The 18,042-nt window shown below is 50.5% G+C and overlaps 1 protein-coding gene across 1 annotated transcript in view; it reads right to left on the bottom strand.

The window, feature by feature from the left end:
• Positions 1-10,948: 10,948 nt before the first annotated feature.
• Positions 10,949-18,042, bottom strand: part of LOC122548242 (proline-rich protein 29-like) — a 32,832-nt gene continuing 25,738 nt past the window's right edge. Inside the window, exons 5-6 of the mRNA XM_087977666.1 lie at positions 13,332-13,402; positions 10,949-11,397 (exon numbers count right to left, since the gene is read on the bottom strand). Of these exons, the coding sequence (XP_087833792.1) occupies positions 11,366-11,397; positions 13,332-13,402 (103 nt within the window). The 3' untranslated portion in view covers positions 10,949-11,365. The remainder of the gene's footprint in view (positions 11,398-13,331; positions 13,403-18,042) is intronic.

Below are 18,042 nucleotides of genomic sequence, written 5' to 3'. Positions count from 1 at the left end.
TGCAAACTCCACACAGACAGTTGCTTGAGGTGGGAATTGAACCCAAGCCTCTGGCGCTGTGAGGCAGCAGTGCTAACCACTAGTGTACTAGTGAACTCTAAAACGGGGCTAGTGAATAGGGTTTGAAACTGGACAGTGAGAGGAAGGTTCACAGATATACAGGGGAGCAAGAAAGCAGATACAAACAGTCTGCAAAGAGTTACAGATGGATTATGTGTTGGCAAAAAAATATAGAGGTAAAATGTAAGGTTCCCTACTATGGAAGTAAATGCATGAAAGCAAAGTTTAAATTAAGTAGAGACAAGTTAGAATGCTATAATACAGAGGACCCTCCAGCTCCTCATGTAAAGGAGAAGGATTTACAGGAACTGAAGTCATTCCCTGTCCACGATGATGTCATTGGTGTGTGACATTACATCCTCCATCATGGTGAATACCACCATCTTGTAGCAACCTCAATGGCTTCAGCCTGAAGCAGTCAGCCTTTCCACCATCATCAAGCAGCGACTACAAAGGGTTCAGAAAAGAGTTTGAGGATGTTGCCAGGGCTTGAGGGTTTGAGCTATAGGGAGAGGCTGAAGAGACTGGGACTGTTTTCCCTGGAGTATCTGAGGCTGAGGGGTGACCTTATACAGGTTTATAAATATTGAAGAGCATGGACGGAGTAAATAAATAAGGTCTTTTCTCTGGAGTAGGAGTATCCAAAACTAGGTTTAGGGTGAGGAGGGAAAGATTTAAAGGGACTGAAGGGCCACATTTTTCATGCAGCGCGTGGTGTGTGTATGGAATGAGCTGTCAGAGGAATTGGAGGAGACCAATAAAATTCCAACTTTTAAAAGACATCTGGATGGATATATGAACAGTAAGAGTTTAGACGAATATGGGCCAAGTGCTGGCAAATGGGACCAGATTAATCTGGGATATCGAGTTGGCATGGAGGAGTTGGACTGAAGGGTCTGTTTCCGTGCTGTAATCTCTATGACTCCATGAGTCTATGATCCACTGGTCATACTCCCTTTCTTATGATCAATATCACTCCTACACCTGCTCTTCTCCGGATTTTCATTTCTGACCTGCTCCTCTGTTAGTGTGAAGAAAAGAAAATGATTCAGCAATCTCAAATATACAATTTCTTACAAATTAAAGCAGGCATATTTCATTTCATCCCCAATTTTAATCTCTTGCTAATGATGGCTTTCATTGAATGGTAATCCTTCTCACTAGTACAGAACATAATCATTGGTAAGATTATATCAATATATCTCTGGGTACAGTAATGCTACTTAAAATCTCAAGAGGTCCACAGTGAAACTTACATTTTTGCTCTCTGGTGTATAATTCGCCTCTTTCTTTTCTCCCCACAGCCATACTATAGTGACAATTGGCATCCTGTCTCAGGGAAACTGTGGCCTTTCAAAACGTGTGACTTGCTACCTGATGGCCATGGCAGTAGCAGATCTACTCGTCATTGTCCTTGATCTGATCATGAGACATATTCCAATTGTTTTTGAGGAGCAGTTTATTTTCTTGGAATCAATACCTGCCTGTAATATTCATGCAGTCTTTTTGTTTGCAGCCACTGGGTGTTCCATTTGGTTCACTGTCACTTTCACATTTGATCGATTTCTGGCCATTTGTCACCAGAAGCTGAAAAGTAAATATTGCAACAAAAGAACGGCCACAGTGGTTCTGGGAACAGTGACTGTGATAAGCTGTTCAATGAACATCATCTGGTATTTTATGTTCACTGGTCGCTATTACCTTTGGAACTCCCCCTGGTTTTGCATTGTAACCCTCGAGGTTCAGTATTCTCAGGTCTGGGCTGTAATCGAGTTCCTCCATTACACTGTAACCGTTGTAGTCCCATGTTTCCTGATTCTGCTGCTCAACATTTTCACTGTCAGACATATTTTAGTGAGCAACAGGACCCGGAGAAAACTCCGACCTCACGGCAGTGGCGAGAGTCCCAGAGATCCAGAGATGGAAAGTCGGAGGAAATCCATCATTTTACTGTTTGTTATCTCGGCCAATTTCATCCTGTTGTGGGCATTGTTTGTGGTGTATAATATGTGGAGTCGACTCCTCGATTTCGGTTACGTGACTATTTATCTCGACAAATACATGCAGGAATTGGGCTTCATGCTGCAGCTCCTGAGTTGCTGCACAAACACTTGTATTTATGCCGTGACCCAGACCAGGTTTAGAGAGAAGGTCAAGAAAGTGCTGATATATCCATTTACGTCAATCGTTAAATTCATTATTGGATGACAAATATCAAATTACCAAGTATTTTTGAGTATTTTCCTGTTGCATTTCTCATTTCCAGAGTAAAGGGTGGGTCTGGGATCTTCTCCCCATGCTGATGGAGAGATGGTTGCCAGAATTGCTTCCCACAGTAACATGAGAGTTTGGGGACCACCCTGCTGGAGGCTGTGTGTTGCCTGTTTCCATGGTGATGATGGCATGGTGGACTGGGAGTAACCGTGACATTTGTTGCCACCATTGGCGAAGGGGCAGCATTGACCCCCACCCAGCAGTCTCCATAGCAACCAGGCTGACCATCACCACAACAAAGTAACTGCAAGTAGTAAGATGATCCTGGATTTGCCTCTGCCCACCAGGCGTGTATTCTTAAAGGCCTCACTCACAAAGACCTTGCTTATGCTCGGGAACATCAACTTATGTTTCCTCCTGTGATTCCATGTCTCGGAGTCTCCATGGGATGTTTTAGGTGTGAATAAGATGATTTAAATATAAGTTACATGATAGAGTCTATGTGTCTAGAAAATGGTTACTCTTAGTCTACTTGACTCAATAAATCCTCAATAAAATTTGTCAAACTTTCAATATTATTCTGACAATACTATGGCTTTAAGAAATGTACTTTTTATAAAGAGAGTTTGAGACAGAGATAGTGAGCTGTCTATTCAAAGCCAATGTGGTAAACAACTTGGAAAGCCTTGATGATTTTCTTTTTAAATGCTGGAACAGTAGAAGCAGCCTGAATGGGTGGGGTTAATCTCCCACAGAGGAGAAAGTGAGGGCTGCAGATGCTGGCGATCAGAGCTGAAAATGTGTTGCTGGAAAAGCGCAGCAGGTCAGGCAGCATCCAAGGAGCAGGAGAATCGACGTTTCGGGCATAAGCCCTTCTTCAGGAATGAGGAAAGTGTGTCCAGCAGGCTAAGATAAAAGGTAGGGAGGAGGAACTTGGGGGAGGGGCTTTGGAAATGCAATAGGTGGAGGGAGGTCAAGGTGAGGGTGATAGGCCAGAGTGGGGTGGGGGCAGAGAGGTCAGGAAGAAGATTGCAGGTTAGGAAGGCGGTGCTGAGTTCGAGTGCAAGTTAGGAAGGCGGTGCTGAGTTCGAGAACTCAGCACCGCCTTCCTAACCTGCGATCATCTTCCTGACCTTCGAACTCAGAACCGCCTTCCTAATCTGCAATCATCTTCCTGACCCTCGAACTCAGCACCGCCTTCCTAACCTGCAATCATCTTCCTAACCTCTCCGCCCCCACCCCACTCCGGCCTATCACCCTCACCTTGACCTCTTTCCACCTATCGCATTTCCAACGCCCCTCCCCCAAGTCCCTCCTCCCTACCTTTTATCTTAGCCTGCTGGACACACTTTCCTCATTCCTGAAGAAGGGCTTATGCCCGAAACGTCGATTCTCCTGTTCCTTGGATGCTGCCTGACCTGCTGCACTTTTCCAGCAACACATTTTAATCTCCCACAGAACCAGGATGTTTAGTTTTAGTTTCAGCAGTTGCTGGGATCTTGAAGCTGGATGTGGAAGCTCTAATTCCTCTGTGTTCCAGCGAAAGGCTGGAGCTCTCTTCCTGCTGCGAGGATTGTATGTGAGACCATCTGTTTGCCTTTGCCAAGGGTGTGTTGCTGGGGTGTTCCTATATTAGAACTGTTTACTTGTAGTTAAAACATCTATTATTTCATTGAGCATTTTGATAGAGTTACAGTTAAGACCATTCTCTTCTTTGAAATCTTTCCTTAGGTCCCTACTAAGGTCCCTGCCTGCCTTGGAGAAATGTTCAAGTACTATGTCCAAGTCCTCGTAATTCTCTTTGTGGGTCTTCCTTGTTATTAGCACATCATCCAGATAAATGGTGACCTGGGGTAGTCCTTGTAAAATGTTCTCCATGGTCTGTTAAAAAATGGCCCAGGCTGACGGTACCCCACAGAGCTGTCATGTATATTGGTACAAAGCCTTATGGGTATTAATTGTAGCATAGTTCTGGGAATCCTCAGCTAACTGCATTGGCCAGTATGCATGGCTCATGTCCCGTTTCATGAAGGACAGACCCCCTGCCAGCATGTGTATAAATCCTTTATTTGAGGGATTAAGTATTTATCTAGCTGTGAGAAATGGTTTACTGGTGTTTAAAATTCCCACAAAGGCCAAGCGACCCATCAAGATTCACCCTCGGTATGATCGGTGCTGCCCAGTCCACAAACTGGACTGGTTTGGGGTTACTTTGGCTTTCCAGCTTGCTGATTCTGCCTCGACGTCTCCCTGGAGATGGCACTGGGCGGGCCTTGCGGAATCAAGGGATTGCTTCCTGGTCAAGGTGCAAGGTAGCTTGTTCCCATTGATAGTCCCTGGACACCCCCCTCGAAAACCTTCCAGGACTTTAATCAGGCAGCCATTTTTTGTTTGAGAAATTTTGGGCCAATCGAGGTAGACTTTATTGAACCAATATCCTCCCATCAGGCTTGGGCCCAAGTCAATGGGAACTGAACCAGCTGCTTCTCATACGAGACTGGAACTGGAGTTGTCCCTTTAATCTGTAAAGGTTCCCCAGTGGAGGTTCTCAGTCAAGCCACGAACTGATGCAAGCTTCAGGATTGGAGTCCAGGGCAAACTGTGTAAAAGGCTGGTTCTGCAGTGATTGGTACAGCCACACTTGGATCAACCTCCATTAGATCTGGCTCCATTAGTTAATCAGATATTTAATTTGGTTCTGGTTTGGCTGTTGCTAAGGAGTTTATCTGTTCCAAGCCAGATGTAGGTGGAATTTTCAGGGTATGCACTCTCCTGGATATCAGTCTCTTACTCAATTCGGGCCAACTGGGAGTCTTTTGCTGCCTTGAGTCTGCATTCCAGCAGAAACTACAATGGCGTGCTGATCCAGATCCTGATGAAAATGTTAACCGTTTGGCCAAGGCTTGGCTTTGTTTTGGGGTTTTGCTGTGAACTGACCGAGAGTGCAGGCTATGCCCGTGTAAGGCTGTGTCATTACCTTCACTCCAGTGAAGTCTCCCAAGCTCAGTCAGCCTGGGGAGGGAACACCCTGTAACTCGTATACTCCACTTGCTGCATTCTCTAACCACAAAGCCAGTTGTAGCGCCTGTTTGAAGTCTGTTCAGCTTCAGCAATAGGTACTTTTGCATGATTACATCATTAATCCCAGATAGCAAATGGTCTCTCAGCATCTCATTAAGAGTTAAACCAAAGTCACATGCATACGTCGGTCACTTTAACCTCATCAAAATTCCCCACATGGATTCCCTTGGTTCTCAAACTGCCGAGTCAAACCAATCACATCTTAGAATTAGAGAGGGCATGGGGTCGGAATGTTCCATAAGTAAATCCATCAACTCATGAAAGGGCTCAGGAAACATAAGGCTCCTAAAAACCGACAAAGCTGTGGGTCCACAAGCAGTCGGGAGAATTACTCATTGCTTCTTATCTGCCCCAATATAATTTAGCCTGAGAAAATATCGCATTCTTTCCACATACTGGGCCTGGTCTTTAACGCCAGGATCGAACAGGTCAAGCTCCCAAATAACAACACGATGCTGGGATTCTCTTGTCACCAGTGAAATAACTCCACAGAGGCCAGTATGCCATCACCTTTATTTACACATGCATCATACATGATCCAGCTCCCTCAGAACCATCTCACAGAGCAAGCAGAAACTCTGACCCTCCTGTTTATTTTGGTCAGCCAGGGCTCCCTGATTGGGGCTGTTAACCTGGTCCAATTAGGGAACTTAGATTCCACGAGGTCTACCTGGCTGACCCAGTTTCAATTACTACAAGGGCATTGCGTTGTTGGGTTGTTTTTAATAGAAATAGTATACAGAGAGCGGCAGGAAGGTAAGTGATTGATATATAAAGAACTTACCTCGACGCCAACAGTCTTTTCACAGCAGAGAGCGGCGCGAGCTGGGCGGAAGTGAGTTTGGAGCGCAGAGCTGGTCGGGAAGGTAAGTGATTAAAATTAGGCTTGAGGAGGAGGATGGGAGGGAGGCACAAATATCAAAGTCCACAGGTAAGCTACTCAGTGTTCTTGTTTTCGTGACAAGGTGTAGAGTAATGGCAGCGCAGGCAGTGGAATGTTCCTCCTGCAGGATGTTCGAGGTAGGGGTGACCACCGATACTCCTGCCGACTTCGTCTGCAGGAAATGCAGTCAGATCCTGCTCCTCACAGAACGAGTTAGGGAACTGGAACTGGAGTTGGATGAACTGAGGATTATTCGAGAGGCTGAGAGGGTGATAGATAGAAGCTACAGGGACATAGTTACGCCAGAGAACAGAGGTAGCTGGGTAACAGTTAGAGCTGGGAAGGGGAGGAAGCAGGCAGTGCAGGGATCCCCTGTGGTCGTTCCCCTAAACAATAAGTATACCGCTTTGGATACTGGTGGGGTAGCAGGGGTAAGCTGCAGTGACCTGGTCTGTGGCGCGAGGTCCGGCTCTGAGACTCAGAAGGGAAAGGGGGCGAGGAGGAGAGCGCTAGTTATAGGAGACTCTCTAGTTAGAGGGACGGACAGGCGGTTCTGTGGACATGGGCGAGACTCTCGGATGGTTTGTTGCCTCCCGGGTGCCAGGGTCTGAGACGTCTCGGACCGTGTCTTCAGAATCCTTAAGGGGGAGGGTGTGCAGCCAGAAGTCGTGGTGCACATTGGCACCAAAGACATAGGTAGGAAGAGGGGTGGGGAGGTCATTCACGAGCTCAGGGAGTTAGGCTGGAAGCTAAAAGCTAGGACAGACAGAGTCGTCATCTCTGGGTTGTTGCCGGTGCCACGTGACAGTGAGGCAAGAAATAGGGAGAGAGTGCAGTTGAACACGTGGCTGCAAGGATGGTGTAGGAGGGAGGGCTTCAGGTATTTGGACAATTTGACTGCATTCTGGGGAGGGTGGGACCTGTACAAGCAGGACGGGTTGCACCTGAACCAGAAGGGCACCAATATCCTGGGGGGTAGGTTTGCTAGCACTCTTCGGGAGGGGTTTAAACTAATTTGGCAGGGGGATGGGATCCGGACTTGTAGTCCAGCAAGTAGGCTAGCTGTGTGTCAGGATGTCCAAGAATGTAGGGAGGCTGTGGAGAAGGTAGCACTGACAGGGAATACTTGCGGACACAGAGATGGGTTGAAGTGCGTATACTTCAACGCAAGGAGTATCAGAAATAAGGTGGGTGAACTTAAGGCGTGGATCAGTACCTGGGACTACGATGTTATGGCCATCACGGAAACGTGGATAGAAGAGGGACAGGAATGGTTGTTGGAGGTTCCTGGTTACAGATGTTTCAGTAAAATTAGGGAGGGTGGTAAAAAAGGAGGGGGGGTGGCGTTGCTAATTAGAAATGGTATAACGGCTACAGAAAGGCAGTTCGAGGGGGATCTGCCTTTGGAGGTAGTATGGGCTGAAGTCAGAAATAGGAAAGGTGCAGTCACCTTGTTGGGTGTTTACTATAGGCCCCCCAATTGCAGCAGAGATGTGGAGAAACAGATTGGGGAACAGATTTTGGAAAGGTGCAGAAGCCACAGGGTAGTAGTCATGGGCGATTTCAACTTCCCAAATATTGATTGGAAGCTCTTTAGATCAAGTAGATTGGACGGGGCGGTGTTTGCGCAGTGTGTCCAGGAAGCTTTTCTAACTCAGTATGTAGATTGTCCGACCAGAGGGGAGGCCATATTGGATTTGGTACTCGGTAATGAACCGGGACAAGTGATAGGCTTGTTAGTGGGTGAACATTTTGGTGATGGTGACCACAATTCTGTAACTTTCACCTTGGTTATGGAGAGAGATAGGTGCGTGCAACAGGGTAGGTTTTACAATTGGGGGAAGGGTAATTATGATGCTGTAAGACAGGATCTGAGGAGCATAAGTTGGGAGCATAGGCTGTCAGGGAAGGATGTCGTGGAAATGTGGAACTTTTTCAAGGAACAGATACAACGTGTCCTTGATATGTATGTACCTATCAGACAGGAAAGAGATGGTCGTGTGAGGGAACCTTGGTTGACGAGGGAGGTTGAATGTCTTGTAAAGAGGAAGAAGGAGGCTTACATAAGGTTGAGGAAACAGGGTTCAGACAGAGCATTGGAGGGATACAGGATTGCCAGAAGGGACCTGAAGAAAGGGATTAGGAGAGCTAAGAGAGGGCATGAAAAATCTTTGGCGGATAGGATCAAGGATAACCCAAAGGCATTTTATGCGTATGTGAGAAACATGAGAATGACGAGAACGAGGGTAGGTCTGATCAAGGACAGTAGTGGGAGACTGTGTATTGAGTCGGAAGAGATAGGAGAGGTCTTGAATGAGTACTTTTCTTCAGTATTTACGAACGAGAGGGACCGTATTGTTGAAGAGGAGAGTGTGAAACGGACTGGTAAGCTAGAGGAGATACTTGTTAGGAAGGAAGATGTGTTGGACATTTTGAACAACTTGAGGATAGACAAGTCCCCTGGGCCTGACGGGATATATCCTAGGATTATGTGGGAAGCAAGAGAGGAAATTGCAGTACCGTTGGCAATGATCTTTTCGTCTTCACTGTCAACGGGGGTGGTACCAGGGGCCTGGAGAGTGGCGAATGTTGTGCCCCTGTTCAAAAAAGGGAATAGGGATAACCCTGGGAATTACAGGCCAGTTAGTCTTACTTCAGTGGTAGGCAAAGTAATGGAAAGGGTACTGAGGGATAGGATTTATGAGCATCTGGAAAGACACTGCTTGATTAGGGACAGCCAGCACGGATTTGTGAAGGGTAGGTCTTGCCTTACAAGTTTAATTGAATTCTTTGAAGAGGTGACCAAGCATGTGGATGAGGGTAGAGCAGTGGATGTAGTATACATGGATTTTAGTAAGGCATTTGATAAGGTTCCCCATGGTAGGCTTATGCGGAAAGTCAGGAGGCATGGGATAGAGGGAAATTTGGCCAATTGGATAGAAAACTGGCTAACCGGTCGAAGTCAGAGAGTGGTGGTAGATGGCAAATATTCAGCCTAGAGCCCAGTTACAAGTGGAGTTCTGCAGGGATCAGTTCTGGGTCCTCTGCTGTTTGTAATTTTTATTAATGATTTGGATGAGGGAGTCGAAGGGTGGGTCATTAAATTTGCAGATGATACGAAGATTGGTGGAGTTGTGGATAGTGAGGAGGGCTGTTGTCGGCTGCAAAGAGACTTAGATATGATGCAGAGCTGGGCTGAGGAGTGGCAGATGGAGTTCAACCCTGACAAGTGTGAGGTTGTCCATTTTAGAAAGACAAATAAGAATGCGGAATACAGGGTTAACGGTAGGGTTCTTAGTAAGGTGGAGGAACAGAGGGATCTTGGGGTCTATGTTCATAGATCTTTGAAAGTTGCCACTCAGGTGGATAGAGCTTGTAAGAAGGCCTATGGTGTATTAGCGTTCATTAGCAGAGGGATTGAATTCAAGAGTCGTGAAGTGATGTTGCAGCTGTACAGGACTTTGGTTAGGCCACACTTGGAGTACTGTGTGCAGTTCTGGTCGCCTCACTTTAGGAAAGATGTGGAAGCTTTGGAGAGGGTGCAGAGAAGATTTACCAGGATGTTGCCTGGAATGGAGAATAGGTCGTACGAGGATAGGTTGAGAGTGCTAGACCTTTTCTCGTTGGAACGGCGAAGGATGAGGGGTGACTTGATAGAGGTTTATAAGATGATCAGAGGAATAGATAGAGTAGACAGTCAGAAACTTTTTCCCCGGGTACAACAAAGTGTTACAAGGGGACATAAATTTAAGGTGAAGGGTGGAAGATATAGGGGAGATGTCAGGGGTGGGTTCTTTACCCAGAGAGTGGTGGGGGCATGGAATGCACTGCCTTTGGGAGTGGTAGAGTCAGAATCATTGGTGAACTTTAAGCGGCAATTGGATAGGTACATGGATGGGTGCTTAAGCTAGGACAAATGTTTGGCACAACATCGTGGGCCCAAGGGCCTGTTCTGTGCTGTATTGTTCTATGTTCTATATGGAGAGAGGCAGGAGACTGGGACTGGAAAGTAGGAGCAGTGCAGGTATGATGGGATGAATGGCCTCCTTCTGTCTCAATTCTGAAACCTGTTTGAACCTCTGTGATTTTAGGCGAAATTAGCTGGTATCTGAGGAAGGGAATAGAGCATGATATTGATAGAGAATGGTGAGGAAGGATGGGAAAGGACTCAGGGAAACATTAATGCCAGCATGACTTACTCTGAAAGCTGTGCATTTATGGAAATCTCCTTAAAAGCTGAATCAGCAAAAGCCAATCAGGAAAAACCTGCCAGAACAGCTTAGAGGTTTATTATCTGCCACTGAGGCTGTGTGTGTGTGTGTGTCTGTTTCTGTCTGTCTGTGTGTGTCTGTGTGTCTGTGTGTATGTGTGTGTGTGTCTGTGTGAGTGAGTGGGTGGGGTGTGTGTGTGTGTGGGTGGGGTGTGTGTGTCTGTGTCTGTGTGTGTGGGTGTGTGGGGGTGGTATATGTGTGGGTGGGGTGTCTGTGTGTGGGTGGGGTGTCTGTGTGTGGGTGGGGTGTGTGTGTGGGTGGGGTGTGTGTGTGGGTGGGTGTGTGTGTGTGGGGGGGGTGTGTGTGTGTGTCTGTGTGTGTCTGTCTGTGTGTGTGTGTCTGTCTGTGTGTGTGTGTCTGTGGGTGTGTGTCTGTGTGTGGGTGGGGTGTGTGTGTGTGTCTGTGTGTGTCTGTCTGTGTGGGTGTGTGTGTTTGTGGGTGTGTGTCTGTGTGGGTGTGTGTGTCTGTGTGTGTGTGTGGGTGGGGCTGTGTGTGTGTCTGTGGGTGTGTGCCTGTGTGTGTGTGTGTGTGTGTGTCTGTGTGCCTGTGGAGGGGGTGTCACTGGTGCTGTTGAAAGCATGTACCTTTTCCATTGTGTTCCTTCCTTTTTGTTTCAGATTATTAATGCTGTGCACTTTGTTTTCTTGTCAAACAATGAAGATTGCATTGGTCAGCACAGTCTGTGTTCCCCAAAACAACAGCAAAGTCCTTGGAGAAGTCTGGCCAAGTGTACAATTATTGCAAGATGTACAGAGTGTGGTTTCCGTGGCTGCGGGAGCTGAGCTAGTGGCCTGTCAGCAGTCAGGGAACCAGCCGCGTTCCTGGCAGGAATCTCCACCAAACAGACAGCAGCTTGTCACATCTGGCCATCGGCCACATCGTAATACTCTGCACAGAGAGAAACAGCTGGTCGTGACATTCAGAAATCAAAAAGCATTGAATAAGCCTAATCGGGAAATGCACTGCGATGCTTCTGCCCCATTTCCTCAGAGATTTGCAATGACTTAGAATCCTACAGTACCTTTCAAATAGTGAAACATTCTGAGGCACTTCACAGGGATATTAACGGAGGAAACTTGACATCAACTCCAAAAAAAAGGAAATACTACAGAAAGAAGCTAAGCGACTATCATGAGCACCAGACCGACCAAAGAAGTTTGACGTTAGTAACGTACTCTTTGAAGAGGACTCCATGTTGCAAAACAGTATGTGACTAAACCCGTCATATTAAAACTCAGGGTTAATGTTTGGGACATGGATTCAAATCCCAGCATGTCCTGTGGTGGAAATTTAAAATAACTGGCTCAATGATAACTGTCAAACTATTACCCATAACCCCACCTGGTTCACCAATATCCTTTGGGGAAATCTCTCACTATTCCCTGCTCTGGATAAAGATGACTCCAGACCCACAGCAGTTTGATTGTCTCACAGTCCTCTAGGCATCCAGTGATCAGTAATACATGCTGGCATCCCATGAATAGGTGGTGTTTATGGTGGGCAGTGAATAAGATTCTCCCAGACCTTGATCAGATGGACCAATGGGCCGAAGAGTGACCGATGTGATTTAATGTAGGCGAATGTGAGGTGGTGTATTTTGGTTGGGAAAATCAGAGCAGGACTTATACAGTTAACAGTAGGATCGTGGGCAGTGTGGTCAAACAAAGAGACCTTGGGGTGCAGGCTCATAGTTCCTTGACAGTTGTGTCACAGGTAGACCGTGTGGGGAAGAAGGAGTTTGACTTGCTTGTGCTCATTGGGTCAGTGCATTGAGTATAGGAGTTGGGACGTCGTGCTGCAGCTGTACGGGATATTGGTGAGGACAGGTTTGGAATACTGCGTTCAATTCTGGTCACCGGTCTGCAGGAAGGACGTTGTTAAACTTGAGAGGGTATCGAAGTGATTTACAAGGATGTTGCTGGGATTGTAGGGTTTGAGCGATGGAGAAGAGGCTGAATAAGCTGGGGCTGTTTTCCCTGGAGCGCTGGGGGCTGAGGGGTGAGCTTATTGATGTTTATAAAATCATGAAGGACATGATAAGGTAAATGACCAAAGTCTTTTCCCCAGGGTGAGAGAGTCCAAACTAGAAGACACAGGTGTAAGGTGAGAGGGGAAAGATTTATAAGGGACCTAAGAGGCAAAGTTTTCATGTAGAGGGTGGTGCGTGTATGGAATGAGCTGCCAAAGGAAGTGGTGGAGGCTGGTACAATTACAGCTTTTAAAAGGCATCTGAATGGGTATATGAACAGCAGGGGGATAGAGGGATATGGGCCAAATGAAGCTAGGTTCGATTGAGCTGTGAGATGGACCAAAGGGTCTGTTTCCCGTGCTGTATGATTCTGAGGGTCAGATAACCTGTCAGCTGACTGCTCCTCTTGTGAATTTCCTGTGTTTCTCCCTGCCTTCCATTTCCTGATGTATTGCAGCTTCTGGGATGTTACTTACATCCTCGAGAGTTCTCTTTCTTTTCCTCAACAGGGTGAGGCCAGACCAGGCTAGGATGAATAGAATAGAGTTGAATCCCCATAGTGTGGAAACAGGCCCTCTTCAGAAGGTCAGCCTCAACTTGATGGGCTGAATGGCCTGCTTCCATACTGTGAGGATTCTGATCTGTAGAGAATTCAGATCTCAGCATATGCCTTGGATTTGAGCTCACGTCCTAAGAACATTATCCTGGGGTTTTAGATTTCTCGTTCATTGACATTACTGCTGCGCTAACATCTTCCCAAGTTAAAGTTAATGGAGTTGGTTTATTAACAATGACAGAGATGGAGGTGTTTTCTCGATAGGAGCAGAAACACATTGATATTATTGCAGCTTACCTGAGGCAGGACGTACATCAGCCCCGACTGTCCCGGTAGCACTTGGCGGGGGAGGTGGGGGAACAGCTTTACTAGGAGAAAATCCAACAGCTTCTGGTTAATCACCAGCCCCTGACTGCAGTTTGCTGACACTTACTGAGACTTTATTCATCTCCAAATAGAGCTGCTCTAACCCACTGGCTCATGGTGAGATTTACCAACTCTCTCCCAGTGCCAGGTTGGCCAACTCTGGGCCACAGTTACACTGCAATCTGCCTGGGGCCCTGGCAGCTTCCTGCACCATCTCTCATGGGGGAGACGCAGTATGGCACATGGAGAGGCAGCTTCAGGGCAGGTTATGGTCAAGAAGGGGCAGAGATTTCCTGCAGATTGATCATTCACAGCATTTGCTTTGATGACGCCCACTGTCCCATCACTGGTTTCTTTGATGTTATCTCGGAGCTGAGAGTTAAATGTTCATTTCCAGATTTGTTTGGGTTTGCTTGTTCCAACGGTGTACTTTATATAAACTGGCCCATGGAAATTGGACAATTGACGGTGGTACGAAGATAAAAACTGTATTAGATGCAGCACCAGAGAGATTCCTGCTGCCATTCTCCCCCATCCTGTAATCCAAAGAACAAGGAATTCTCCTGATGTCTCAAACTCGGATTGATCGGTTGTTTGTGTCTGGTGGGACTTGGCTGCTGACTTGTGTTTGATGATGGAATAGGATCCACACAACAAAACAGATTCCAGCTCACAGTCTCCCTGCACCCCCCGGACACACACACTCCCCCCGGACACGCACTCTCCCCCTGCACACTCCCCCCTGGACACACTCTCCCCCTGCACACACCCCCCCCGGACACGCACTTTCCCCCTGCACACACACCCCTGGACACACCCCCCTGGACACGCACTCTCCCCCTGCACACACCCCCCTGGACACGCACTCTCCCCCTGCACACACCCCCCTGGACACGCACTCTCCCCCTGCACACACACCCCTGGACACACTCTCCCCCTGCACACACGCCCCCGGACACGCACTTTCCCCCTGCACACATACCCCTGGACACACTCTCCCCCTGCACACACGCCCCCGGACACGCACTCTCCCCCTGCACACACTCTCCCCCTGCACACACACCCCCGGACACGCACTCTTCCCCCTGGACACACTCTCCCCCTGCACACACCCCCCCCGGACACGCACTCTCCCCCTGCACACACACCCCTGGACACACTCTCCCCCTGCACACACTCTCCCCCTGCACACATACCCCCGGACACGCACTCTCCCCCTGCACACACACCCCCGGACACGCACTCTCCCCCCTGCACACACACCCCCGGACACGCACTCTCCCCCTGCACACACACCCCCGGACACGCACTCTCCCCCCTGCACACACACCCCCGGACACGCACTCTCCCCCTGCACACACACCCCCGGACACGCGCACTCCCCCTGGACACACACCCCCGGACACGCACTCTCCCCCTGCACAAACACCCCCGGACACGCACTCTTCCCCCTGCACACACACCCCCGGACACGCACACTCCCCCTGGACACACTCTCTCCCCCTGGACACACTCTCTCCCCCTGGACACACTCTCCCCCTGCACACACCCCCCCCGGACACGCACTTTCCCCCTGCACACACACCCCTGGACACACTCTCCCCCTGCACACACGCCCCCGGACACGCACTCTCCCCCTGCACACACTCTCCCCCTGCACACACACCCCCGGACACGCACTCTTCCCCCTGCACACACACCCCCGGACATGCACTCTCCCCCTGCACACACACCCCCGGACACGCACACTCCCCCTGGACACACACCCCCGGACATGCACCCTTCCCCCTGCACACACACTCCCGGACACGCACTCTCCCCCTGCACACACACCCCCGGACACGCACTCTCCCCCTGCACACACACCCCCGGACACGCACACTCCCCCTGCACACACACCCCCGGACACGCACTCTCCCCCTGCAAACACACACCCCCGGACACGCACTCTCCCCCCGGACACGCACTCTCCCCCCGGACACGCACTCTCCCCCCGGACACACTCTCTCCCCCTGGACACACTCTCTCCCCCTGGACACACTCTCTCCCCCTGGACACACTCTCCCCCGGACCCACTCTCTCCCCAGGATCCACTCTCTCCCCAGGATCCACTCTCCCTCCAGACATACACCCCATGGGACACACTCTCCCCATGGACACATTCTCCCCTGGACTCTCTCCCACCTGTACACACTCTCCCCTGGACACACTACCCCTTCGACACAGTCCCCCCGGGGACACACTCTCCCCTGGACACACTCTCCCCCTGGACACACTCTCCCCCTGGACACACTGTCCCCTGGACACACTCACCCCCATGGGCGGCACGGTGGCCCAGTGGTTAGCACTGCTGCCTCACAGCGCCAGAAACCCGGGTTCAATTCCCGCCTCAGGCGACTGACTGTCTGGAGTTTGCATGTTCTCCCCGTGTCTGCGTGGGTTTCCTCCGGGTGCTCCGGTTTCCTCCCACAGTCCAAACATGTGCAGGTCAGGTGAATTGGCCACGCTAAATTGCCCGTAGTGTTAGGTAAGGGGTAAATGTAGGGGCATGGGTCTGGGTGGGTTGCTCTTCGGAGGGTTGGTGTGGACTTGTTGGGCTGAAGGGCCTGTTGCCACACTGTAAGTAATCTAATCTAAAAAAAACTCTCCCTGGACACACTCTCCCCCCTGGACACACTCTCCCCCCTGGACACACTCTCCCCCCTGGACACACTGTCTTCCCTGGACACACTGTCTTCCATGGACACACTCTTCCATGGACACACTTTCCCCCCTGGACACGTTCTCCCCTGGACACGTTCTCCCCGGGACACGTTCTCCCCTGGACACGCTCTCCTCCTGGATACGCTCTCCTCCTGGACACACTCTCCCCCCTGGACACGTTCTCCCCTGGACACGCTCTCCCCCTGGACACGCTCTCCCCCTGCACACACCCCCCCGGACACGCACTCTCCCCCTGCACACACCCCCCTGGACACGCACTCTCCCCCTGCACACCCCCCCCCCCCCCCTGGGCACACGCACCCCCCCCCGGACACGCACTCTCCCCCTGGACACACTCTCCCCCTGGACACACTCTCTCCCCAGGATCCACTCTCTCCTTAGGACCCACTCTCCCCTGGACACACACTCTCCCCTGGACACACACTCTCTTCCCAGGACACACTCTCTCCCCTGGACACACTCTCTCCCCCCTGGACACACTCTCTTCCCCCTGGACACACTCTCTTCCCCCTGGACACACTCTCTTCCCCCTGGACACACTCTCCCCCTGGATACACTCTCCCCCTGGACACACTCTCTCCCCAGGATCCACTCTCTCCTTAGGACCCACTCTCCCCTGGACACACACTCTCCCCTGGACACACACTCTCTTCCCAGGACACACTCTCTTCCCAGGACACACTCTCTCCCCTGGACACACTCTCTCCCCTGGACACACTCTCTCCCCCCTGGACACACTCTCTCCCCCCTGGACACACTCTCTCCCCCCTGGACACACTCTCTTCCCCCTGGACACACTCTCTTCCCCCTGGACACACTCTCTTCCCCCTGGACACACTCTCTCCCCCTGGACACACTCTCCCCCTGGACACACTCTCTCCCCAGGATCCACTCTCTCCCCAGGATCCACTCTCTCCCCAGGACTCACTCTCCCTCCAGACATACACCCCATGGGACACACTCTCCCCATGGACACATTCTCCCCTGGACTCTCTCCCACCTGTACACACTCTCCCCTGGACACACTACCCCTTGGACACAGTCCCCCCGGGGACACACTCTCCCCTGGACACACTCTCCCCCTGGACACACTGTCCCGTAGACACACTCATCCCCATGGGCGGCACGGTGGCACAGTGGTTAGCACTGCTAACTCACAGCGCCAGGGACCCGGGTTCAATTCCTACCTCAGGCGACTGTGCAAACTCCACACAGTCAGTCTCCCCGTGTCTGCGTGGGTTTCCTCCGGGTGCTCCGGTTTCCTCCCACAGTCCAAAATGTGCAGGTCAGGTGAATTGGCCACGCTAAATTGCCCGTAGTGTTAGGTAAGGGGTAAATGTAGGGGAATGGGTCTGGGTGGGTTGCTCTTCGGAGGGTTGGTGTGGACTTGTTGGGCCGAAGGGCCTGTTGCCACTCTGTAAGTAATCTAATCTAATCTAAATAAAACTCCCGCAGGATACACTCCCCCTGGACACACTCTCCCCCCTGGACACACACTCCCGCTGGACACACTGTCCCCCCCGGACACACTGTCTTCCCCGGACACACTGTCCTCCCCGGACACACTGTCCCCCCCGGACACACTGTCCTCCTTGGACACACTGTCCTCCTTGGACACACTGTCCCCCCTGGACACACTGTCCCCCCTGGACACATTGTCCACCCTGGACACACGCTCCCCCCTGGACACACGCTCCCCCCTGGACACACGCTCCCCCCTGGACACACTGTCCCCCCTGGACACGCTCTCCCGCTGGACACACTGTCCCCCCTGGACACACTCACCCCCTCTGGACACTCACCCCCCCCGGACACACACTCCCCTGGAGACACACTACCCTCTGGACATACTCTCCCCCCTGGACACACTCTCCCCAGAACACACTCTGCCCTGGACACACTCCCCCCGGACATACTC

This window comes from Chiloscyllium plagiosum, unplaced genomic scaffold, assembly GCF_037043375.1.
Source record: "Chiloscyllium plagiosum isolate Xiang-an unplaced genomic scaffold, Cpla_swu_hap1 HiC_scaffold_32, whole genome shotgun sequence".
Lineage (NCBI taxonomy): Eukaryota > Metazoa > Chordata > Chondrichthyes > Orectolobiformes > Hemiscylliidae > Chiloscyllium > Chiloscyllium plagiosum.
The sequence above is the reverse complement of the archived record's forward strand: the minus strand, read 5'-3'. Positions and strand labels throughout refer to the sequence as shown.